Source organism: Hoplias malabaricus, chromosome 4 (genome assembly GCF_029633855.1).
Source record: "Hoplias malabaricus isolate fHopMal1 chromosome 4, fHopMal1.hap1, whole genome shotgun sequence".
Classification (NCBI taxonomy): Eukaryota; Metazoa; Chordata; class Actinopteri; order Characiformes; family Erythrinidae; genus Hoplias; species Hoplias malabaricus.
The window spans coordinates 73,090,964-73,117,135 of record NC_089803.1 but is presented as its reverse complement, the minus strand read 5'-3'; the positions used below and the strand labels follow the sequence as shown (position 1 = coordinate 73,117,135).

Below are 26,172 nucleotides of genomic sequence, written 5' to 3'. Positions count from 1 at the left end.
CCTTAAACCCACACCGTGTGTCATGGAGGTCCTGACGAAGACAGTGGTGTGGTAATGGTTGCACTACCACATCCCAAAGCTGAGATATAGGCACATGTTGTGCTGCATAAAATGTATAACTGTGAATTTCATGATGGGATTCCTACTTCCAGTGAAGCTAGGTAAACACATGAGTAGAAGGGTGCGATCAGAAAAGCCTAGTCAGTCCAATATATCCTACATTGCATCTGTATTTTGCTTTATTGGACGTATAACAAGCTCATAAATTTAATTCCAATATAATCAGCACCAATAAACCTGTTGAGCGAAAAATCCCAGTTAGGTTAATCCTCATATCTCAGCTTTGGGATGAGATAGGCTGAAAATAATCACACCCCTGTGTAAGTCAGGACCTGCTCAATCAACATCGTAAGTTTGGAAGAAATCTGAGACGGTCAAAAATTTAGTCTAAAAAAACACAAAGGGGTACCCCTTAGTGTTTTTTCGGGTGAAATATGTGACCTCCTCATATCTTCTTTAAACCCACATCGTGTGTCAGGGAGGTCCTGACGAAGACAGTGGTGTGGTAATTGTTGCCCTACCACATCCCAAAGCTGAGATATAGGCACATGTTGTGCTGCATAAAATGTATAACTGTAAATTTCATGATGGGATTCCTACTTCCAGTGAAGCTAGGTAAACACATGAGTAGAAGGATGCGATCAGAAAAGCCTAGTCAGTCCAATATATCCTACATTGCATCTGTATTTTGCTTTATTGGACGTATAACAAGCTCATAAATTTAATTCCAATATATTCAACACCAATAAACCTATAGAAAGAAAACCCCAGTTTCGTTAATTCTCATATCTCAGCTTTGGGATGAGATCGGCTGAAAATAATCACACCCCTGTGTAAGTCAGGACCTGCTCAATCAACATCGTGAGTTTGGAAGAAATCTGAGACGGTCAAAAATTTAGTCTAAAAAAACACAAAGGGGTACCCCTTAGTGTTTTTTCAGGTGAAATATGTGACCTCCTCATATCTTCTTTAAACCCACATCGTGTGTCAGGGAGGTCCTGACGAAGACAGTGGTGTGGTAATTGTTGCCCTACCACATCCCAAAGCTGAGATATAGGGACATGTTGTGCTGCATAAAATGTAAAACTGTAAATTTCATGATGGGATTTCTACTTCCAGTGAAGCTAGGTAAACACATGAGTAGAAGGGTGCGATCAGAAAAGCCTAGTCAGTCCAATATATCCTACATTGCATCTGTATTTTGCTTTATTGGACATATAACAAGCTCATAAATTTAATTCCAATATATTCAACACCAATAAACCTATAGAAAGAAAACCCCAGTTTCGTTAATTCTCATATCTCAGCTTTGGGATGAGATCGGCTGAAAATAATCACACCCCTGTGTAAGTCAGGACCTGCTCAATCAACATCGTGAGTTTGGAAGAAATCTGAGACGGTCAAAAATTTAGTCTAAAAAAACACAAAGGGGTACCCCTTAGTGTTTTTTCGGGTGAAATATGTGACCTCCTCATATCTTCTTTAAACCCACACCGTGTGTCAGGGAGGTCCTGACGAAGACAGTGGTGTGGTAATTGTTGCCCTACCACATCCCAAAGCTGAGATATAGGCACATGTTGTGCTGCATAAAATGTATAACTGTAAATTTCATGATGGGATTCCTACTTCCAGTGAAGCTAGGTAAACACATGAGTAGAAGGATGCGATCAGAAAAGCCTAGTCAGTCCAATATATCCTACATTGCATCTGTATTTTGCTTTATTGGACGTATAACAAGCTCACAAATTTAATTCCATTATAATCAGCACCAATAAACCTGTTGAGCGAAAAATCCCAGTTAGGTTAATCCTCATATCTCAGCTTTGGGATGAGATAGGCTGAAAATAATCACACCCCTGTGTAAGTCAGGACCTGCTCAATCAACATCGTGAGTTTGGAAGAAATCTGAGACGGTCAAAAATTTAGTCTAAAAAAACACAAAGGGGTACCCCTTAGTGTTTTTTCAGGTGAAATATGTGACCTCCTCATATCTTCTTTAAACCCACATCGTGTGTCAGGGAGGTCCTGACGAAGACAGTGGTGTGGTAATTGTTGACCTACCACATCCCAAAGCTGAGATATAGGGACATGTTGTGCTGCATTAAATGTATAACTGTAAATTTCATGATGGGATTTCTACTTCCAGTGAAGCTAGGTAAACACATGAGTAGAAGGGTGCGATCAGAAAAGCCTAGTCAGTCCAATATATCCTACATTGCATCTGTATTTTGCTTTATTGGACATATAACAAGCTCATAAATTTAATTCCAATATATTCAACACCAATAAACCTATAGAAAGAAAACCCCAGTTACGTTAATCCTCATATCTCAGCTTTGGGATGAGATAGGCTGAAAATAATCACACCCCTGTGTAAGTCAGGACCTGCTCAATCAACATCGTGAGTTTGGAAGAAATCTGAGACGGTCAAAAATTTAGTCTACAAAAACACAAAGGGTTACCCCTTAGTGTTTTGTCGGGTGAAATATGTGACCTCCTCATATCTTCTTCAAACCCACAACGTGTGTCAGGGAGGTCCTGACGAAGACAGTGGTGTGGTAATTGTTGCCCTACCACATCCCAAAGCTGAGATATAGGCACATGTTGTGCTGCATAAAATGTATAACTGTAAATTTCATGATGGGATTCCTACTTCCAGTGAAGCTAGGTAAACACATGAGTAGAAGGGTGCGATCAGAAAAGCCTAGTCAGTCCAATATATCCTACATTGCATCTGTATTTTGCCTTATTGGACATATAACAAGCTCATAAATTTAATTCCAATATATTCAACACCAATAAACCTATAGAAAGAAAACCCCAGTTACGTTAATCCTCATATCTCAGCTTTGGGATGAGATAGGCTGAAAATAATCACACCCCTGTGTAAGTCAGGACCTGCTCAATCAACATCGTGAGTTTGGAAGAAATCTGAGACGGTCAAAAATTTAGTCTAAAAAAACACAAAGGGGTACCCCTTAGTGTTTTTTCAGGTGAAATATGTGACCTCCTCATATCTTCTTTAAACCCACATCGTGTGTCAGGGAGGTCCTGATGAAGACAGTGGTGTGGTAATTGTTGACCTACCACATCCCAAAGCTGAGATATTGGGACATGTTGTGCTGCATAAAATGTATAACTGTAAATTTCATGATGGGATTTCTACTTCCAGTGAAGCTAGGTAAACACATGAGTAGAAGGGTGCGATCAGAAAAGCCTAGTCAGTCCAATATATCCTACATTGCATCTGTATTTTGCTTTATTGGACATATAACAAGCTCATAAATTTAATTCCAATATATTCAACACCAATAAACCTATAGAAAGAAAACCCCAGTTACGTTAATCCTCATATCTCAGCTTTGGGATGAGATAGGCTGAAAATAATCACACCCCTGTGTAAGTCAGGACCTGCTCAATCAACATCGTGAGTTTGGAAGAAATCTGAGACGGTCAAAAATTTAGTCTACAAAAACACAAAGGGTTACCCCTTAGTGTTTTGTCGGGTGAAATATGTGACCTCCTCATATCTTCTTCAAACCCACATCGTGTGTCAGGGAGGTCCTGACGAAGACAGTGGTGTGGTAATTGTTGCCCTACCACATCCCAAAGCTGAGATATAGGCACATGTTGTGCTGCATAAAATGTATAACTGTAAATTTCATGATGGGATTCCTACTTCCAGTGAAGCTAGGTAAACACATGAGTAGAAGGGTGCGATCAGAAAAGCCTAGTCAGTCCAATATATCCTACATTGCATCTGTATTTTGCTTTATTGGACATATAACAAGCTCATAAATTTAATTCCAATATATTCAACACCAATAAACCTATAGAAAGAAAACCCCAGTTACGTTAATCCTCATATCTCAGCTTTGGGATGAGATAGGCTGAAAATAATCACACCCCTGTGTAAGTCAGGACCTGCTCAATCAACATCGTGAGTTTGGAAGAAATCTGAGACGGTCAAAAATTTAGTCTACAAAAACACAAAGGGTTACCCCTTAGTGTTTTGTCGGGTGAAATATGTGACCTCCTCATATCTTCTTCAAACCCACATCGTGTGTCAGGGAGGTCCTGACGAAGACAGTGGTGTGGTAATTGTTGCCCTACCACATCCCAAAGCTGAGATATAGGCACATGTTGTGCTGCATAAAATGTATAACTGTAAATTTCATGATGGGATTCCTACTTCCAGTGAAGCTAGGTAAACACATGAGTAGAAGGGTGCAATCAGAAAAGCCTAGTCAGTCCAATATATCCTACATCGCATCTGTATTTTGCTTTATTGGACATATAACAAGCTCATAAATTTAATTCCAATATATTCAACACCAATAAACCTATAGAAAGAAAACCCCAGTTAGGTTAATCCTCATATCTCAGCTTTGGGATGAGATAGGCTGAAAATAATCACACCCCTGTGTAAACATTTCTCACCAAGACTTTTGAGGTAAAAATTTTGTAAACACGGGTGTTGGCAACACACTGCTGATTATATTTCTTATAAATCATAAGTGGTTTTGTGTCGCAGTCACACAGTTCCAGGGACCTGGAGGTTGTGGGTTTGATTCCCCGCTCCAGGTGAATGTCTGTGAGGAGTTGGTGTGTTCTCCCAGTGTCTGTGTGGGTTTTCTCTGGGTGACTGTCTGTGACGAGTTGGTGTGTTCTCCTTGTGTCTGCATGGGTTTCCTCCAGATGACTGTCTGTGAGGAGTTGGTGTGTTCTCCCTGTGTCTGCGTGGGTTTCCTCCGGGTGACTGTCTGTGAGAGTTGGTGTGTTCTCCCCGTGTCCGTGTGGGTTTCCTCCGGGTGACTGTCTGTGAGGAGTGTGGTGTGTTCTCCCTATGCCTGCATGGGTTTCCCCCGGGTGCTCCGGTTTCCTCCCACAGTCCAAAAGCACACGTTGGTAGGTGGATTGGTGACTCAAAAGTGTCTGTAAGTGTGAGTGTGTGAGTGAATGTGTGAGTCTGTGTGTTGCCCTGTGAAGGACTGGCGCCCCCTCCAGGGTGTATTCCTGCCTTGCGCCCAATGATTCCAGGTAGGCTCTGGAACCACCACGACCCTGAACTGGATAAGGACTACAGATAATGAATGAATTAATTAATGTATATGGTTTTATTCTTAGAGCATAACAAAGGTGAGGTGACACTGTGTTTTTCTCAGTCACTGGTTCCTACATTGAATATGCATGAGATAGGTGCGAAAACTCAGGTGAGAGGTCCCACTGTCAAGGTAATGGCCCATTAGTCTGTCATGCCCCAACAGCTGTCAAAAGAGAAGAGACCAGAGGCAGAAGAAGTCTTATCACAGTAAAAAAAAAAAAATAACAAAACAAATGTAAACAAGCAAAATCAACAAAAATATATGGCATAAATAAAGATAATTAGAAACTGAACTCACATGTAAATATAGTCATACTATACTAAAGATAGTCGTACTATATATCCTTGTGTGTATATATGTATGAATCAATTCTGCAAAAGATAAAAGTTTTTGTCTGATTGCATGTATAGGTAGACATCACATTAGTGCAGTATTTATACATGACCTATGACCTAAAACACTACACTTACAGCAGCGGTGGAGGAGCATCATGTGTTTCTGTCCACATAACGGTGTTTGCACCCTGGAGCAACAGAGTGGTTATTCCAGTGTTGGGTGAAGGTGTAATGTTTTCCACATTTATGAAAAATAATAAATGTGAGCAGTTACAAAGATTTACATTAGCAGTACATAGCATAACAAGCTACATAGCATGACGCTATCACATTTAAATAGGCCATTTACACATTACATTACTACAATAGGCTAAACATATACAGCAATTTACACATTATTGCATGACAATAAGTTACACTTATGGTACACAAGCCTCGCACGTTAATGTTCAACATGCCATTCACAATCAGATTAGCATTAGGTTACACTTGAATGCATCATTTACACATAACAGCAGTATTCGGTGTATTTACATAAGCGCAAATGAACGTGTTTTCTTAAATAATTATATATCTTACATGTGTTTTACATCCATTTATGCTTGTCACATACAAAGTAATACTTAATTAGTGTACTCTTTATTTTAATTTACCCGGAATCCACGGCATTTACATGGTAAGCGCAAATGAAGGCCCAAGACGGGTTTATTTCATTTGAAAGAAAGGATTTCACTTATGTAGTTTATTTTCAGTATTGTGAAGAATATGCTGAAAAAGACTTCTAAGCTGACACCATTCTTTCATGCAAATAATCAGGTTTATTACAATGAAAAGAACAGCATCTTAACAAGCCCCAATGGACTGCTTGTTGAGAAGTTAACCAATGTCTTCTGATCTCAGTCCAAAGCTCCTCCATTTATATAGGTTGGTTGTTTTTCTGAAACTAAGGTAAATTTAGGTACGCATTTTATTCACTTAATCTTATCTGTCTTGGACTGAGAGACCTATCTCTAGTGAGTCCTGAACCTTTAGACCAGGGTGTCAGGAACACAGAGCGGACTGACTGAGGGCAGACGCATTCGCTAAAACACAGTAAATGTTTCTTAACGAAAAATAACACAACAGAGACTTTTAACATAAGGAAAACAGGCTAAACTGGAGACAAAGAAATAAACAGGGTAAATGGGACAGACGGACATAAAACAATGGCGAACCAACACGACTGAGACCACGACAAAAAGGTGAAATGTTCGACAAACAGGACGTGAGACAAGAGGGCTTAAATGCTTGACACAAATGAGACACACCTGGACAGATAACGAGGGGACAGGTTAACAAATGACAGACGAGGATGCGGGACAAAGGCGGGACTAGAATAATAACAAACATAGCCATGTGCTAAAAGAGCACATGACCGGGGAAAAAAGACATGACGAGACGCGGGCGTGACAGATGAGGAGTGGAGACAAGACAGGTGACTGAACACTGGACGGATACGGGGACTGGACATGAGGCAGGACAGGTGACAGGACTGGGTGCTGGGACTGGACGGGAGCAGAGACTGGTGACGAGACAGGGGACAAGACACTGGACAGGATAGGAACAGAAACGTTAGACTGGACAGGGGTATGTGACTGGACAGAGGCTGGGTGCTGGGACTGGACAGAAGACAGGACAGGTGACATGACACTAGACTGCAACGGGGACTGGACTGGAGACTGGACAGGGGTTTGAAACAGAGACTGGACTGGAGATAAGACAGGTGACTGAACACAGGATGGGGATCGAGACTGGACAGACATAGAAAACGGAGACAAGACTAGTGACTGAACATTGGACGGATACGGGGACTGGACAGGACTTGGCAGGGGAACAGGGACCAAGACGTTCAGGGGGACCGACATGAATACAGTAACAGGGACTGGGACAGAGACAAAGGCAGACATAGGTACAGGGACAAGGACAGAGACAGGAATCAGGACAGGGACAGAGAGGGGAACCAATATAACAGGGGGGTGCCCAGGACTGGCAAATGTCTGTGGGGCAGTCTGAGGAACCAGCCTGGGCACAGTTCTGGGGATCGGCCCCGAAGTCCTTGGGGCCGTCCCTCGGACACGACCAGGAGCGGCCGGGGCCACAGTCACGGGTGCCGAGACGGCCGAAGCCATAGTCAAGGGAGCAGAGGCGGCCAGGGCCACAGTCACTGGGACAGGAGCGGCTGAGGGAGCCGCACTCACGGAGACAGGAGCGGCTGAGGGAGCCGCGCTCACGGAGACAGGAGCGGCTGTGGGAGCCGCGCTCACGGAGACAGGAGCGGCGGGTGCCGCCATCATGGAGATAGGAGGCAGGGGGACGACGTCCACGGAGGCAGGGGGCCCTGCGACGTTGTCCACGGAGGCAGGGGGCCTTGTGACGTCGTCCACGGAGGCAGGGGGCCCTGCGACAACGTCCACGGAGGCAGGGGGCCCTGCGACGACGTCCACGGAGGCTGGGGAACCTGCGACGTCGTCCACGGAGGCAGGGAAACCTGCGACGATGTCCACGGAGGCAGGGGAACCTGCGACGACGTCCACAGAGGCAGGGGAACCTGCGATGTCGTCCACAGAGGCAGGGGAACCTGCGACGTCGTCCACGGAGGCAGGGGACCCTGCGACGACGTCCACGGAGACAGGGGCCCGTGCCGCTCGCCGGGCACGTGCTGGAGCTGTAGAGGGTTTAGGGGGTTTCACAGGCGCACCCATTAGATCCCTCAGAGATGCGCCCCTGTTAGCCCCACCTCCGTAGTCCTGAGGTTGGAGGCTAACAGCCCCTACCCTTAACCCCCCCAAAAAAATTTCCCCGGACCTGAGGGGGTAATCCACCATCGAGGGGGGACTCCAGCATGCTTCTTCCGCCTACTCGTTCGACTCACGCTGGCGCAATTACTTGATTCACGAGCTGCCTCTTCCTGTAGGCGCAGAGTGACGCTGGCATGTATCTGTCGCAGCCGGCTACTCCATATCACGGCCCTGTCACACCGATTCTCTGTGCTAGCTGCGTCCTTGTATTGGTCGAACATTCTGTCAGGAACACGGAGCGGACTGACTGAGGGCGGACGCATTCGCTAAAACACAGTAAACGTTTATTAACGGAAAATAACACAACAGAGACTTTTAACATAAGGAAAACAGGCTAAACTGGAGACAAGGAAATGAACAGGGTAAATGGGACAGACGGACAACAAAGCGGAACGACTACAAAGGAAATGAAACGACGACGGGGGGAACTTCGGAGACAGACAGATTGCATGACCGACTTGACATAAAACAATCAACACGACTGAGACCACGACAAAACAAAGGTGAAACGTTCGACAAACAGGACGTGAGACAAGAGGGCTTAAATGCTTGACACAAACGAGACACACCTGGACAGATAACGAGGGGACAGGTTAACAAATGACAGACGAGGAGGCGGGAAAAAGGCGGGACTAGAATAATAACAAACATAGCCATGTGCTAAAAGAGCACATGACCGGGGAAAACAGACATGACGAGACGAGTGCGTGACACAGGGACCCCTGATCTAATTATTACAATCCATTAAAGAAATCATGTGGTATTTTAGACACATTTGCACATGTGGCAAATCTCTATGTACAATAAATTATACTTAATAACTTATACATGAGTGGAAATTAATTATATGTCATTTGTAAAATATACATGACTTACCTATCATAAAAATCCTCCTTGGGATCAATCCGCTTCTCAAAATAAAGCCTTTCTTTCTCGCTGTCCTCCACACTTTCAACAGATGAACTGAATCCTCTTCAAACTCACCTGGATGTGTAGAGTTGCATCCTCAGCTGTAAACCGTGAGTGCGCCATGACGAAGCTCCTTCCTGCTCTGTGTTTATAATAAACAAATGTGTTTTTTCATGCTAATTCTCTGCGTCTAATCCTCCTGTCATGTATAGCCCTGTCTAGTGTTTTCCTGTTGTCTCCGTCTCATTGTGTTCTTTGTTTGTCATGTGTTTATTAGCATATGGCTGTTTGTTTTGTTTTGTTCCTGTTACTTCCTTGCCTCCACCTTTGCTCCACCCTCTCGCTGTGTCTCCTCTGTGGTCCCCCCCCCCCCCATGTTTCTTGTTTGAGTGGTTGTCTTATACACCTGTGGTTCCTGTTTGTGGGTCATTGTAGATGTATGTGTATTGAGATTGCTGTATGTTTGTGGTCTGTTCTTCTTCCTTGTTTTGATTACTGCTTCTCTGTTTAGTTAGGTTCAGCAGCGACTACACTTTTTGAGAGTCCTTAGGAAGTACAACTTGGACTCCAACCTGATACTGACTTTCTACCACTCATCCATTAAGAGCCTGCTGACATAATGTATCACAGTATGGTATGGCAGCTGCACCGTGGCAGACAGGAAGAGGCTTCAGAGAGTAAAAAAAACATCACAGAACATCATTGGCTGCCGTCTCCTCTCCCTGATGGACATTTACACCACCTGTTGCCTCAGAAGGGCAAGAAGCATAATCAAGGACAGCTCCCACCCTGGTTTTGAACTGTTGCTCTCAGGGAGGCAGGTGTATACGAACATGGATTTTTTCTCTCCTAAAAGCCATAACCTCTCTGAACTCACACATACACTATCTTTACAGCCCAACCCCTATCCCAGAACTTTCACTTTTACCTTCACCCTCTTTCTCTCACCCACCTAACGTGCATATTCAATGTGACTGAGAAACACTTGTGCAATAATACTGTGCAACAACTATATACTGTTGTACACAGCACTTTTCTTTTCTGATATATATATGATATATATATATATATTCTGATATATATATCTATGTACATGTTGTACTGTGGACGGAGTTGCATTAAATCACATTGTACATGAGTATAGTGACAATAAAAGGCATTCATTCATTATTATTATGAGCACCATGGTTCAGTTGGACATGGATATACAAAGTAATTCCCAGCAGCTCTTAATTTCTGTCCTTTTAATTGCTAGAATTTTAGAAAACATTGTGCTCTTACCTAAATAAACAATGATTTAGACCAATTCACTACACCAAAACAGCCCTAACAAGAGTAACCAATGACTTACTTCTTTCACTTGATAAGGGCTGTATCTCTACTCTGGTGTTTCTTGATTTTAGTGATGTTACTTGATAGGCTTGAAAATTTTGTAGAAATAAAAGGATCTGCCCTCATCTGGTTCAGATCCTATTTGTCTGTCTGTTATCAAATTTTTAATGTGAATAATAAATTAAATGTTAAATTCTGATAAAACTGAGGTCTTGTGACTAGGTACAGATACTGAGAAAAATTCAGTTGGAAATGCTACTATTAATTTTAATGGATCAACAGTATTACCCTGTATCTTCATTAAAATGTAGCTTTTGATTCTGCTATCACATTTGACACCCATATATTCAGTACATCCAAAATGGCCTTCTTCCTCTTATGCAATATTGCCAAAATTCAGTACATCCTATCCTTAAGAGATGCAGAAAAACAAGTCCATGCTTTTATAACATCACAGGTAGATTAGTGCAATGCACTATTGACAGGGACATCATGCAAAGTGCAACACAAACTTTGGTTAGTTGAAAATACAGCAGCCAAAGAAATGCCTCCCCCCACAATTACTGACCCACTGCCAAACTGGTCATGCTGGAGGATATTGCAGCAGAGCATTCTCCATGGTGTCTCCAGACTTTGTCACATCTGTCACATGTGCTCAGAGTGATCCTGCCCTCATCTGTGAAGAGCACAGGGCACCAATGGCGAATGTGCCAATCTTGGTGTTCTCTGTAAGCACAAGCCCCTCTTGTGGATGTGGGGCTCTCATACCACCCTCATGGAGTCACATGGTTATTACTGGCATACTGGAGGTTATTATGCAGGGCTATGACACTGTTCCTCCTGTTCCTCCTTGCACAAAGGAGGAGGTAGCGGTCCTGCTGCTAATTTGTTGCCCTCCCACACCCCCCTCCATGTCTCCTGGTGTACTGGCCCATCTCCTGGTGTACTGGCCTGTCTCCTGGTGTACTGGTCTGTCTCCTGGGGTACTGGTCTGTCTCCTGGGGTACTGGCCAGCCTCCTGGTGTACTGGCCTGTCTCCTGGTGTAATGGCCGTCTCCTGGTGTACTGGCTTGTCTCCTGGTGTACTGGAACGTCTCCTGGTGTACTGGCCCATCTCCTGGTGTACTGGCCCATCTCCTGATATCTCCTCCATGCTCTGGACACTGTGATGACAGACACAGCAAACGTTCTTGCCACAGCTCACATTGATGTGTCATACTGGAAGAGCTGCACTACCTGAGCAATTTCTGTGGCTTGTAGACATCACCTCATGCTTCCTCTAGGGCCGAGAGCACTGACAGAATGAAAAAGTGACCAAAACATCAGCCAGAAAGAATGAGAACAGAGAAATGGTCTGTGGTCACCACCTTCAGAACCACTCATTTATGAGGGTTGTCTTGCAAATTGCCACTCATATCTATCTATTGTTTGTTCCATTGGCACAACAGCAGGTGAAACAGATTCACAGTCAGTGTTGTTCCTAACTGCAGAGGTTGATTACACAGACGTGTGATTGACTCGGAGTTACATTGTGTTGTTAAATTATTCCCATTATATTTTTGAGCAGTGTATTTTTATAAGCAAAGTAATTACATTACTTTTTAAAACTTAGCCATTATGACAACCAGTGTCAGAAAGAACTATCCAGCATCATAACTGCCCTTAACACTATTTATTAAACTCTCTGAAAAGACCATCAGAGAATAAGTATGAGCAAGAGGCAGTATTTGTGCAAGCTGCTGTGTTTCACCCTGAGGGTGAGGCCTCGGACAAAACACAGTTCTCGCTACAAAGAAAGACCTAACAGGCCCAAACACCAATAAACATCCTAAAAGCATCCCATATATTACTCCCACCCTCACAAACACAACAATGAAAATAAAATCCCAAAAATAAACCCCAAAAGAGTGAACAAGGTGGGCCCGCAATACAAGCCCTGCCCATAGCCATAACTCACAATTTCAAGTTCATTTCACTCCTTCAAATTTCCTCTTCATTTGGAGTAATTAAAAAACTTGGGTTGGAAGCCTGAAAACTCATAAAATCCAGTTGAAACCATTAAATTTAATTTGTTAAGTTAAGGTTAATGACAAAAATGAATTATTGCTTAAATAAGGTTTTTCAGTGCATGTTGACTCAGGGAGAACACACCAAACTGACATGCATATTCATAAATAAGTAAGGACAGATGTAAATTTCTAATTATACACCTCCAATACAAACATTTATTTAAATTTATCAGGGAGACAGGAGATATGGCATAAATGAGGCTGTTGCTTTCAGAGTTCTTCTAGTTTTATTAGCTCACAGGTTTTGCCATGTCTTATTTTTTATACCCTGTCTAGACATTCCAGCTAACATTTTCATAAGCAGTTGTTTCAAAATTCTCACTCTTGTTCATCAAATTGAAGTATGTCGGTCATGATACCTCAAGTCACTGTACACTGGGAACACTCCACAGGAACAGAGTTTTGGAGATGCTCCTGCCATAAAACATTATGACCATCACAGTGTGGCATTTGTCAAAGTGCCTCAGATTCTTATGCTGACAATTGCTCCTGCTCCCAACTTGAGAAACTGACCATTCACTACCTGATATATACTCTAACACCCCCCACCCCAAGTGAATTTGGGACTAAGCACTGAGGAGTGATGTCCATCTGATCTGTTGTCCTATTTTAAGAGGCTGTGTGAATAGTGCCCCGGGTTCTAACTCTGTATATGTTAAACAAACACGACTGGTTTCCTCTTTAGTTACTGGCTGGAACTCTTAAATACGTCATCAGAGCAGAGTGAGCCATGAGTCATGAGTCATCATTGAAACACTCACAGCCCAGCAGCTCCAGTGCTCTATTACCTTTTCTTAAAAATGACAGGGGAATGCACTCAGACATTTAACAAAATTTCCATCATGTTTCCTTTATCAAATACACTGTTGCACATGAAACTTAAACACTGCTATTGTACTTTTTTATTGTCCCCCCTTGGATTGTGAGGAGCTATTAATAAGGAATAGGAACGACACAAATGTAGTGGCCATGGAGGGCCATAGTTTATCATGGTTACTGTCTTGAATTTCAAAATGAAATATATTTTTCCCTGTTTACAGTGTGTATCTGGAACGCAATGACCTTTCCACACTTCTCAGCATTGTTTAGCTTAGCATCATAAACTAAAGCAATCAACACACAATCATTAACATCAAGTTTGATCTTTTCATAAACACCTTCATTGCTTTAGAATAGGATTCCATAGTTACAGTCCCAGCCATCCAGTTGAGAAATTCCCCTCTTTCTAACCGATCTGTGGCCTTGTATATAACCTATTAATACACACAACTGCCACACAGCTGCAGGGTCTAAGGGTCCTGAGTGGGATCCTCTCCTTCTGTCACTATCTGTGACGAGTGAGGTGTGTTTTCCCTGTGTTTGTGTGGGTTTCCTGTGTGCTCTACTTCTCTCTGTTGGTATATGGAGTGACTGTGTGAACTTGTCCACAGGTGTGTCTGTGAGAGACTGGGTGAGTATGTGTGACTGAGTGAGTGCGGGAAAATGTCCACAGGTGTGAGTGTGAGTGACTGAGTGAGTGCAGGAAAATGTCCACAGGTGTGAGCGTGTGAGTGACTGAGTGAGTGCGGGAAAATGTCCACAGGTGTGAGTGACTGAGTGAGTGTGGGAAAATGTTCACAGGTGTGAGTGACTGAGTGAGTGTGGGAAAATGTTCACAGGTGTGAGTGACTGAGTGAGTGTGGGAAAATGTTCACAGGTGTGAGTGTGTGAGTCTCTGGGTGAGTGTGTAAGTTTGTGACTGAATGAGTGTGGAAAAATGTCCACAGGTGTGAGTGACTGAGTGAGTGTGGGAAAATGTCCACAGGTGTGAGTGTGTGAGTCTCGGAGTGAGTGTGTGTGTGAGTGACTGAGTGAGTGTTTAAGTGTGAGTGACTGTGGAAAAATGTCCACCGGTGTGAGTGTGAGTGACTGAGTGAGTGCGGAAAAATGTCCACAGGTGTGAGTGTGTGAGTGTGAGTTACTGAGTGTATGGGTAAGATTCCCTCCAAAGGGCTGGTGCCCTGTCAGGGTTGTGTCCGTGCCTTGCAGGATACCCAGGGTCAGGACATACTTCAAACAGAACCCACAGGAAACCCACACAGACATGGGGTGAACACACCACACAGGTAGCCTGAAGACAAGATCCCACTCAGGATCCTGAGGCCCTGCAACTGTGTGGTAGCTGTGGCCAAATCCAAGTGCTTTGTACAAAAGAGAATCCCATGTGCTTGAGCAAAGTATCACAGGGAGATTCTGTGGCACTCCAGGACTGCAACTTCAGAATTGGACTGAACACAACACAGAAATGGCCAGAATCCTACATTCCATCCAGCAGAGGGTACCAGAAAACTTGGTATCCTCTCACAGCCAAAGCTAAAGACTGTCTAGCGCTAAATTCATTATATTGGGGCATGGCATTCTCTGGAAAGGTACAAGTATAGAATTGTGGAATTCTTAAGGACTGCATTCCACAATGAGTAAAAAAACATCATCCAGTGTCAAAACAAGAGCTCATTCCAGGTGATAACTGTAGAGATGGTGCCACACAATGGCTGGTCACCCTGTGGGAAATGGTTTCATCAGTTCCACAGCTCTCTAAAACTATGGAAAAGAAACCGTACTAGTTAAACATTTTGAAGTGCTGGGCAAACCTCTGATTTAATAGTGAACAAAAGATCAGACTAATCATCAGAACAGCTTTATTTCTATGCCTCCTCCACAAGGAGCTGCTAAGCTTGCTCAGTAGATATATTATGAGATATATTTTATGCTTTTAAGAATAAGGTTATGAAAATTAATATTAAATCAGATGAGTCTGAATCTTTGACTGGTACTGAAGAGAGTGAGAGTGAAAGAGAGAGAGAAGGAGTGAGAACAGAATGTGAGAGATAGAGAGAAAATGACAGCGCTCTATGCAGATGGCTTATAAAAATTAGCACCCTCTACTTTGTGCAAATTTATTGACAGGGCAAGAGACAATTATGGGTCTCTTGACTTACATGGTAGCTTCCTAATGCTGGACTGATGATAGGCTTTGCCTGAAATTAAAAGTATACTTTTTTAGCATTGATTAATAATTGTTCTCTTCAAGGACTTTGGTTCTTGTAAAAGGATTTGAGAATTTAAAGGTGCCATAGAATGAGTTTGGCACATGGAAGTGGCCCACTCTCAAACCCAAACACTTCCCAAACATCTTCTTCTCATTCAAATGCAAAATCCACATCTGCAAAGAAGGGGGCAGAAACTGGCCAGTTCCAAAATCCTAAACAGTTTTTTCACAACCCTTCTACTGGGGGCGCTGTTTCCACCTATTTTCTCTGAGACGACAAGAAGCGATGATCAAAGACGCAAGTCTTTATCATGAATTTCATCTTGTCATATATACATTTATAAATGTATCAAGAAGAATAAACATTACTAAATAAAATATTTCAGATGACAGAGATTTAATACGATGTGGCAAGTGAGACCACCAGCAGGCAGGAGCAGTAAAGTTGTAGTGGACTGACCCAAAATTAGCTCTATAACTAGGCTCAGTGTGGGTGGAATTTGAAGGGTCATGCATTATAGTCCAGTACAAGTCCAAGCTGTGCTGATTGTCCTTTAGTCTGCTGTATGGGGGGTCTTGTATTTGGTGAGTTTGGATCTATGGATTGGAAAGATTGGGAACACATGCAGAAGAAACAGATCAGTGGTACTGACCATTCTTGTAGCTGATTTAAAAATGCTATGGGAAATCAGATGGTGCCTTGCTATAAGCCATCAGTATCAGAGTAGAGCCCACCTAACACTGAAATTCATTTGGTTTTATTCTAGGTCATATCCTCTGGCTATAAATGGGTGTGTAAAACCACATCTGGGCATTTTCACTGTGACCCAAATCAGATACCATTTTAAACACTGAATGCATTGATGCACAAATGCATTCAATGGCACCTTTAAAGCACACTTCTGTGATGTGCGTAATTATTTCTGAAGGCAGTGTCAACCAGTTCAGGGCTGTCCACAGAAATATCAAGTGCAATATAAGTCATCACTTTAGTCTAGACTCTAAAGGCTGGTCTCACACAGTATTAAAATTAACCCTAGCCTCATTCTCACAGTTTCAACTTGACTTTTCTGTATACAGACATCATTTGAAAGCTGCACATTTTTTATCAGCTGCTCCCATCAGGGTACTTCATGGCTCTTGTGGCTAGAAATAAACTCTACACTAATTCGATGTTAAACAAAATAGCACGGCAAAAAAAACAAAAAAAAAACAGACATTCTTTTGAGAAAGGTTACTGTCCAAATGTCATATCACGACAGCATTTATCTGCATAAAAATACTCTGCTGTAATGTTTCCCATGTTTTCTAATTATTACTTTGTTAGCCCTTTAAGTAGTATGAATTCTTTTCAATCTAAAGCAAAGCCTAAAGTAAAATAAATTTCAAATTTAGAAACTACTACAAAATGACATTGTAATACTCAAATGAAACAAATCATCATTAAAATCATGACAAAATTAATTTGTTATTCCATATATAAGAGAAACAAGTGCTACCTACTCCCCATAGTAGTTAAGTGCCTCTTCGATTTGAAGAAATAGTCAGTGTCCAATCTCACTTCACATTTATTCATTCATGACAAAATCAAAGCGTCTTTGACATGTTGAAACCAGGCATTTCCATGTTGGAGGCATGAGTTTCCTGTACGGCAGATATCTGAGCTCTAAGAAATCACAAGGTATACTATGGGGAAGAGAGTAACTAAGTTTGGATTTAAGGTGTCACTTAATAGTTAATATAACAAAGATAAAATAGGACCAAATGAACACAATCGCACAGGGCATATGACATGTATATCTGTTAACACTCATCATACATTCTCCTCTTCAAATATATAAGCCCATATATATCATATACATATAAAATTGAATATATTCACTGAAAATATTCTTCTATATCAAATTTAGATGGCGGCAGTACTTTCTCAAGGCCACGCTTGTATTATGAAAGGTTGTATCAGGGTTAAAGGTGCATTATGTTGGATTTTTTTTAGATAAAATATCATCCTAATCTGGAAGGTCAGATACATCACACACACTAACCTATGTCTTCCAACAAACAGTTTTGTCCCTGTCATTTCCTTTACATAAATCAGCCGAAACTTCAAAATGTTGGTCTGCATACTTCCTTAGCTCCCTTTTACCAATGGTCTGCACGCCTCAGGACCCCCACAGAGCAGGTGTGATGTGGGGGTGGATCATTCTCAGCGCTGCAGTGACACTGACGTGGTGGTGGTGTGTTAGTGTGTGTTGTGCTGATATGATTGGATCAGACACAGAAGTGCTAGACTAAGAATAGTAGACCAACCAAAACATTAAATCAACAGTGTCCTGTGCTGGGGTCCTATGGACAGTGTCCTGTAGGTGGTGTCCTGTGGGCAGTGTCCTGTGTCCACTGATGAAATATTAGACCACCACCACCACCACCACTTGCCTTAGACTAGCTGCCCACCCTACATTCAAGTTTAAATGGACTCGTAATTATTATTACCAGTAGCTTGACCAGAGGAGGGTAGGTCCTCAGTGTGAGCCTTGGTTACTGCCAAAGTTTCTTCCTCAGCTAGGGTTAGAGTTAGGGAGATCCTCTGTGCCACTGTCGCCCTGGCCTCACTGTCCTGAGTGATTCCTTACATTTTTACATTTCATGTCAAATCTTTATCTTTACTGGAATTCCGTGAAGCTGCTTTTTTGACAACATCAGTTGTAAAAAGTGCTAGACAAATATATTTGATTTGATTTGATAGAGGATGGCAAACTCTGTCCCAAAACCTAGCACTGACTGTGTTAACTGTGTTAGCTGTTTAAACTGGCAGCATTCCAATGGATATATGTCCTCATGAGGCAGATTATTGAGACATTCTAGTTAGAGAGCAATTGCGTCATGGCTTGTTCCCATCCACTGCATGCAGCTGGTTTACCTAACTCACCTTAGCGCTCAGAAAGATTGATTCTAATCATCCTGTTTTTATTGTGATTTAATTATTTTAGCACTGGGAGAATATTGAAATTGATGGGAATTGTGATTGTTTTACATCATGGGTTTGCTTTTGCAAACGGCACCTAAAGTGTGCAGTGACAGATAATTTTAGAACTGCAGAGTGTCTATACAGAGTTGTAAATGGAGCTAAAAAATAAGTAGGTAATTTGAATGTTATTTGTGTATTTCAATGCTACAAGTGTGTATGCATTGTTACAGATATAATGGATTGATTTCATGGTAAATAATGATGGAAACAGTTCAAACATAAATACACAGGGAGCTAATATTATTAACTAAAAAGGATGACTCTGTATTTCCACATATTGCACCTTTAAGTGGAGATTGTCACTTGAAATTTTCACGCTCTGACATATATATGCACATGCCCAATCTAGATGTAGTATGCAAAATATGAAATTACCTGTATGACATTATTTCTGACCAATGATACTGTTAGTAAACTCCATCAGCTGTAAACCCTGGGCACTTGGAAGCATTGACATTTAAAGGTCTACAGGTTTTTGCTCCAAGTTCCTAACTGCAAAGTACAAGTATCTCTTTCTACCTAACAGCAAAGTACAGGTATCTTTAACACATTTTTTTATTATTTATGGCATTAAGTTCCAAGGGTATTCTGGATCCTCATTTTTACATGTTAAAAATGTTATGCTAGTTAGAAATGGCTTTTCCTTATGTTCATTCTGAAGTGATAAAAACCCTCTGGAGCTCATGGCCCATTGATCACATAACTTCCAACTGCACTTATGGACCACAACACAGCACAATAAGTCTACAGTTTCTGGTTATATGAGCCTTAAGATTTGGGAATGTGCTTTTATTTTAAATTTTTATTAGCATAAATTAAGATTATTTGGTCATGTATTGATTGTATACTAGTTTCAATTTTTAAATAATCAAAATATGGCACTAAGGACAGGTTTCGCTGAGGTCTGCTTAGAACATCTGGAAGTTGCCTGCAAGTAAAAGTTGTACAATTTGGCAAGGACCTTGCTGGACAGTATTCTGTAGAAATTATCATGCTCCTGAGCTCTCCAACAGCTGTTTAAGTGCACGCTCAATGTTCATCCGGTGTCCCACCCGCGTCACCCCCAGTTCTGCTAAGTCATCCTTGGTAAGGGCAGGCAGATGAGCACCTTCAATCTCATGCTCCAAGAACCGGGCGCGATGCTCCCCAAGTCCCACGCTCTCTAACCACTCACCCACATCATACTTACTCCACAGTGCCAAGGGGCGCTGTCTGAAGGGTCGCAGGGCCAGTAGGGGGGCACCCAAGACTGGGGAGGGGCAAGGGGAAGCACAGGGTGAGGGGGAAGGTGAACGGCTGCGGGCACGGGCGCTGGCGCTCCTCATAACAAAGCGCACCTCCTTGGGTTCCTGCGGCAGGCTCAGGCTGGACGACTTCAGGATGGTGTGGTGGTGGTGGTGATGGTGTGGGCCAAAAGTACGCACGGGCCCCAGGGGTTCACTCCGCTCTGGGGTGGCTCCAGGGCTGGGGGTCCTGCGGGTCACTGGATAGCGGCTGCCGGGACGGATGGTGAAGGTTGTGCCATAATTCCTCTGAGAGATGGTGTGGAGCTCCCCAAGGCTGCTGAAGAGCCTGACAGGCATAAACGGGATATTGAGAGGGAGCGTTGTAAGTTAGGCCAACAAACCAAAACACTGAATCAGTACAGAAAGCTGTGAGAAAGCAGAAAGAAATTAGATGTGGGTTTGGCTTTACATGCTTTAATTTTTGTGCAGTGAAGAAATGGTTAGTGATATAAAAGCTGATATACATTTAAGTCTGTGGTTTTAATAACAGTATGCTACGTATTTTGAAAACTTCTGAATACAGCTTGAAGGTAAAAAGTACCTCAGCCCAAGATTTAGTAAAATACTGCATGGAATCCATGCTATTGTATTTGGAAGTGCAGTATGCACTTAAGGAGCTAGCTGTGGAAATAAAACATGAATGTAGTTCTTTAAGAGCTTAGTGTAAAGCCACGGTCACAGTAGACATCTGTGGTTCTCATCATTCTGAGAAATAAACAGCTGACAATGCAAACATTCATCCATTTGGTTGAGTTTACATAACAAACTGGCTACCTCACCAGCAATAACCAATAAAGACAAAAAAAAAAACATAAAACATATATCATCTCTCATCCAGCCTCATGTTTATGTACCATTATAATCATTGGCTTGGATTGTGTAGTATAAAATTTCATGATAACACATGAAAAAATTAATTAGGTTTCCTCCATTTTGGATCCCACCTCTCGACATCACTCTGGCCAAAGAAGGAATATTATTGGTCAAGGACACAAATTTACTTGTCCGTTTTTACCAAGCTTCAACTTGAAGTGAAGCTCCTGAAATATTTTCACCTGGACATTTACAGAGCTGAAATCAGTCATTGCACAGAATTCCTTAAAAAGCTCACAATATTTCACTGACTAAAGTCTAATGTCTAAAGTCTAATGTGACCGCAGCGTAATCATCAGGTTTAAAATTTGATAAACTGCAATGAGGAGCAGTGCTTAATTTCCCCAGCTTCAGCTGCGTTATAGTGAAACAGAAAGTTAGTTGGACGAAGATTCGTTTTACCCACAGAGCTAAAAACCTACGATTTACTCTCTTCTCCATTCTCCTCACATCTGCAGGGACATATAGACACACACACACACACACACACACAAGTGTGTTATGCAATTAAACAAGGTGTGAGAACAAGATGTATGTGATGGATTTCAACAGCTGTGTGGTGGTGTGTGTTACATCAAGGTGTAGAAAGGCTGACTGTGCTACATGCAAGAGTGTCATTTTTTCAAGTCAAATGTGTGCAGGCCTGTGTGCAGGCCTTTGTGCAACTCACTGATGTGTCTTACCTGGCACCACCCACTGGGGACCTCCTGCCAGGGTCGAGTGGTGCTCCCATTGGTGGTTCCTCTCCTAAAGAATGTGTGTCTTTACTCAGTAACTCGGCCCCCATTGCAGCAGGCCTACTATCATCAGCCAAACCCATCTGAGCCCTGGGCTCCTCTCCCCAAAGTTTGGAGCGTCTTTGGAACAGGTAGCGTGGGCGGGCTGGGCTTGTGCTGGGAGGGTGTGGAAGCAGCTCACTATCTGATGACTGTTTAAGAAGTGGGTCCCTGAGATGGACGGGGCGGCCTCGCCCCACTCCACAACGTGGCTTGCTGGCGTGAGCAGAGTCTGTGCTCTCAGAAGACAAAGTGGACATGCTGGAGACTGTGGAAACAGTACTTGTAGTCTCCATGTGAGGGTCCTCTACACCAGAGTCTGCTGTGGAATCACTTACTTTGCCAGATGAGGTCTTGGCTATGGAAGGCCGGGATGCCCCTGGAGAAATGCTGAGAGTGGCTTTGGGTGTTTCCTTTATTAGAAGGCCATTGGCGAAGGGTTGAGGTGGAGGGACAATGCCAATCTTCCGAAGCTCCTCTCTGGTTTCTTCATCGCTGGATGAGAGCAATGCAGGGGGCAAGGTAACTGTGTAAGGTTCAGCTTCCTCCTCTGAACTCATGGTCATGCTCCGTCCTGCCAAGTTAGAGAGGGTTGGTGCAGGTGAAGGCATGGAAGGTGGAACAGCAGGTTGGCTGTGCTCAGCATCCATTAGTGCAGGTTGTACAATCTGCACGGTTGGTGGCACCATTGCCTCTTCTAAACTTCTCCCAGATCCTGGGCTGCCACTCGTTACCTGACTAGCTGTTTCTGTAGTGATACTAACAGGCTCATCCCTCCAGGTTTCGGAAGGTGAGGTCTCAAGAGCAGCTGGGGGCGTGACACCTCCCTCTGTCTCTGGTCTCTCCACTGCTCTGCCCTGAGTGGGTGATGGCGAGGGTGTGGGTGTAGGCGTAGGGGTGGTCCGCCCACTGAGAGCTCGCTCTCGTGCAGCCAGTGCAAGTGCTAAGGGGGAGGAGGGATCCAGAGGCCTTCCAGTGAGAGGATGGATAAAGGTAGAGCCCCCTGGTGGAGGACCAGGAGAAAGCATTGGTGCCGGAGGAGGCAGTTCTGCTAGCTCATCCACAGAGTGCGACTGGGACAACAAGGGGGTGGTTTGAGGTTCTGTGGTGGCCCCCTCCACTGACAGAAATACACTGGGCCTGCGACGAGCCCCAGGAGGCGTGATCCTGGCCCTTTCGGAGAGCACTTGCTGCTGAAACTGCTCCGCTCGGCTGCTGTGGGGGATCCGTGCTCCTCCTAGAGGAGATGGATCCCTAGCTGCCTGGGCAGATGCCCCTTCCTCTACCTGGCCTTGTTTGACTAATGGGCTCTTTCTACGCTGAGGCTTGGCAGGGGTATAGACCGCACTCAAGCGGCCCACGTTGGCATATGGGTTCTCAACCGCCTGGCCGCGTCTACGACCACGCTCAGGAGGAGCAGACCCAGAGGTAGGTGTTGCTGGTCGGGGAATTGGGGCAGGCTCTACAGGAAGGTGGGCAGTGTCCTGAAGAATGATCATAGACCGAGCCTTTCGCTGTCTTTCTGTGGTGACAGGACCGTGGAGCTTGGGTTCAGCCCCGGGCCGGAAGCTCGAGCGAGTCTGATTGGCTGCGCGTGCTGGGGGTGGCGGTGGCAAGAATGATGGGGGAGGACCAGAGTCCAAAAAGTAGGGTGTTGGTGGGGGAGGAGGCGCAGTTTGTGGAGGAGGTGGGATGCTGTCTTGTCGGAAGCTGTCGGTCATTGAAGAACTTCTGGGGAAGCGATGCTCTCCAATCAAAGCTGATATTCTCTCATCTTCTGGTGCACCTGAACAAAATTGGCAGACATAAAAATACCACATGTGACAAAGAAAGAGTGCTGTATCAGTAATATTCTTAAGTACTGAGTGAATACACCTCGACTATTTTCAAACAAATCTGTTCACAAACACAGTTCAGGAAAAAAAACACGCTTCATTCTTAATATCTGTTTGTATCAAGCTACAAAGTGTATGACTTTTGATGCTTCCATCAGTGAGAGAAACAAGAGATGTGTTGGTTAGTTTGACTATAAATATTGATGAGTGCATATATCCACTGAATTCGTTGTGAACCTTCCTTAGAATATTATATATTATAATATATATTATAATATTAGACACCATGGGGCCATGGTCTACTGAGAATCCAGAAGATGAAATAGTAGTGAAAACAACATAAAAGACATAATCCCAGAAGGAAAGATACAGGATGTTTTTAAGGAAGGTGATCCACCTTCCTAACACTAACATCTCTCCTCTGCTTCACCTTCTTTATCAAATAAAAATTACAGTAATAGTTAAATTTATTTCATCTATTTATTTTTTCATATTTTTGTGCATTATTAAATATGTTATTTTAAATTAGTTAAAATAGGCAACACATACACTTAATTTGTCTTGAAATGCCTTATAATATGTATGTTTGTGAGTCTGGAATGGATTAATATAAAAATATATTCCGTTTTCATACAACAAACAGATTATGCTCGTGAGCCAGGGATCCACTGTAGATTGAGACTGCGATCAAGCAGCAGCCAATATATCAGTAATGGGAGAATCTCATAATGTCTTTACATATAATCCTCATTTTACCAAAGGATTTGGTGCGGGACATCCCTCGAGGCAACTGCATGTGGCTTTTGTCCACACCAAGAGAAACTCCTGCAGGTACTGGGATTCCTTGCCTCTCAAACAGATTCTACATATGCACACACATACATACACACACACGCACACACACACAAACACACGCCAAATGTAAGGTTTTTAAATAGGTCATTCTTGTCTTTTACAATGGCATCCTCTATCTGTGTCTTACACTGATCTCAGCTTGCGTGATGCGTCGGCTGGTTGGTCTTGGTTTCACAGTGGCTGTTCTGGGGTCTGGCTCTGAAGGTCGTGGCCTCATCACCACCACAGGCTCCTTAGGTGAGCTCAACATCTCATCCAACTTCTCTGTGAGGGATACAAACAAAAAACACACTCAAACACACTGTGGCCACAAGACGCCTCACTCAAACACACACTTCATCAACTAACACAAAATCACAGACACACAGATCATTCCCAGAAGTCCTTGGGAGTCATATACACATAATGAGAAAAGAAACAGACCCAAGCACACATACATTTTTCTAATGGCTCGAGGAAAATCACAGAGTTTACAGATCATGACACCACACACAAGCAAAAAGAAGATCAACAGGCTCATGACAGACATGCGCAACAGCTCACAACACCAGCTCACAGAAATCACAGAGCCCATTTAAAATCAAGACATGGCGACGATGTCTTGTCTTACCTCCCCTCCTTCTCCTTGACGCTTGTGGATAAGAAGCAGGAACATTTCTACAGTGCCTGATTGAGCTCACACAATCAACACAATCTGTGCTGCTGATGCTATGTTCGTTTTTGTAGGGTATGAATTTGCATAAATCAAGTACACAGTAGTGTAACTGTCTATGCTATGACTAGCTTTAACATCTTCATTATTAGAGAGGACATATTAGGAAATCTGCCTTTTCCATTCATGTTCATAATATGGAGCCCACCAACCCACACACTGTAAAACAAGACCCACCAGTCATTTATCTTTGTGCTGCCTAAGTCAGAAAACATGGGATAAAACGAGCCGTTCTGATTCTGCTCCGCTTCTGACATCAAGTGCAGAGACTTTAGAATGGTCCCGCCCCTTCGTCTGAGTCTGTCCAATCACAGCGCTGGACCCTCGTTTATGTGAGAGCACAAAGACCAGGTTAAATGCAACAAAACAGACACAACGAGCGCGGAGAAATAAGAGCACTGAGTAAAAACGGAGAAAACGAGGACGGAGAAGAAAGAGAACCGAGCGAAAAGAGCTAAAAACCAGAGCTTCTGCTCCTCGCTCCTCACTGCTGTGCGCTCGGGGTCGGGGTGAACAGCGAGCGGCTCATTATCATTTAAAGGAACAGGTGCTGAAAGCGGGCGTTCTGAACAGGGGCTGTTTACACAGGGGGAGAACACTGCTGTGGGGCTCGTGGGGTTTGGAGCAAAGCAGGTCGCAGAAACAGAACTGTGTTCCACTGTGTGTGTGGGGGGGGGGTTATGCACAATTTAACACAATTTAATTGTGTTATTTAATGTCAATTTAGGTGCAGTACTATTTGTGTGCCTCTTGATAATTATGTTGTTATCAATTTCCAAAAATGGGTGATAATTACATCTGCAATGAAAAACATCACCTACAGGATTTAATCATAGTTGGAGCGGAATGGGCAATAAAGTGTTTTTTTTTTTTTTACAGTTGCTATCAAGCATTTACCTGAGACACTTTTTCTAAACTCTTAATACAGCAACACAACTACATCCTGCAAGTTGCCAAACAGTTCATTTTTCTATGCAAAACCCAAAATTTTCATTAAATACCGACTCTATATTTCAAAATGAAACAATACTTCCCCTACATACACTAACTCTATAAAAACATGGCAAACCCACAAGTAAATCTTTCTGTTCAAGAGGAATATACAGTCAATCATAACACAACGACTGCCAAA

The 26,172-nt window shown here is 43.1% G+C and overlaps 1 protein-coding gene across 4 annotated transcripts in view; it reads right to left on the bottom strand.

Annotated features, from left to right (window-relative positions):
- Positions 1-12,559: 12,559 nt before the first annotated feature.
- shank3b (SH3 and multiple ankyrin repeat domains 3b) overlaps positions 12,560-26,172 on the bottom strand; it is a 50,562-nt gene continuing 36,949 nt past the window's right edge. For 2 of the 4 annotated variants that reach the window (XM_066667062.1, XM_066667063.1), the window contains exons 19-24: positions 24,939-24,959; positions 24,456-24,592; positions 24,230-24,335; positions 21,546-23,424; positions 21,269-21,314; positions 20,149-20,275 (exon numbers count right to left, since the gene is read on the bottom strand). In XM_066667062.1, the coding sequence (XP_066523159.1) occupies positions 21,281-21,314; positions 21,546-23,424; positions 24,230-24,335; positions 24,456-24,592; positions 24,939-24,959 (2,177 nt within the window). In that variant the 3' untranslated portion in view covers positions 20,149-20,275; positions 21,269-21,280. Of the gene's footprint in view, positions 20,276-21,268; positions 21,315-21,545; positions 23,425-24,229; positions 24,336-24,455; positions 24,593-24,938; positions 24,960-26,172 lie in introns of all 4 variants that reach the window. The other 2 variants (XM_066667061.1, XM_066667064.1) reach the window with 2 other exon arrangements.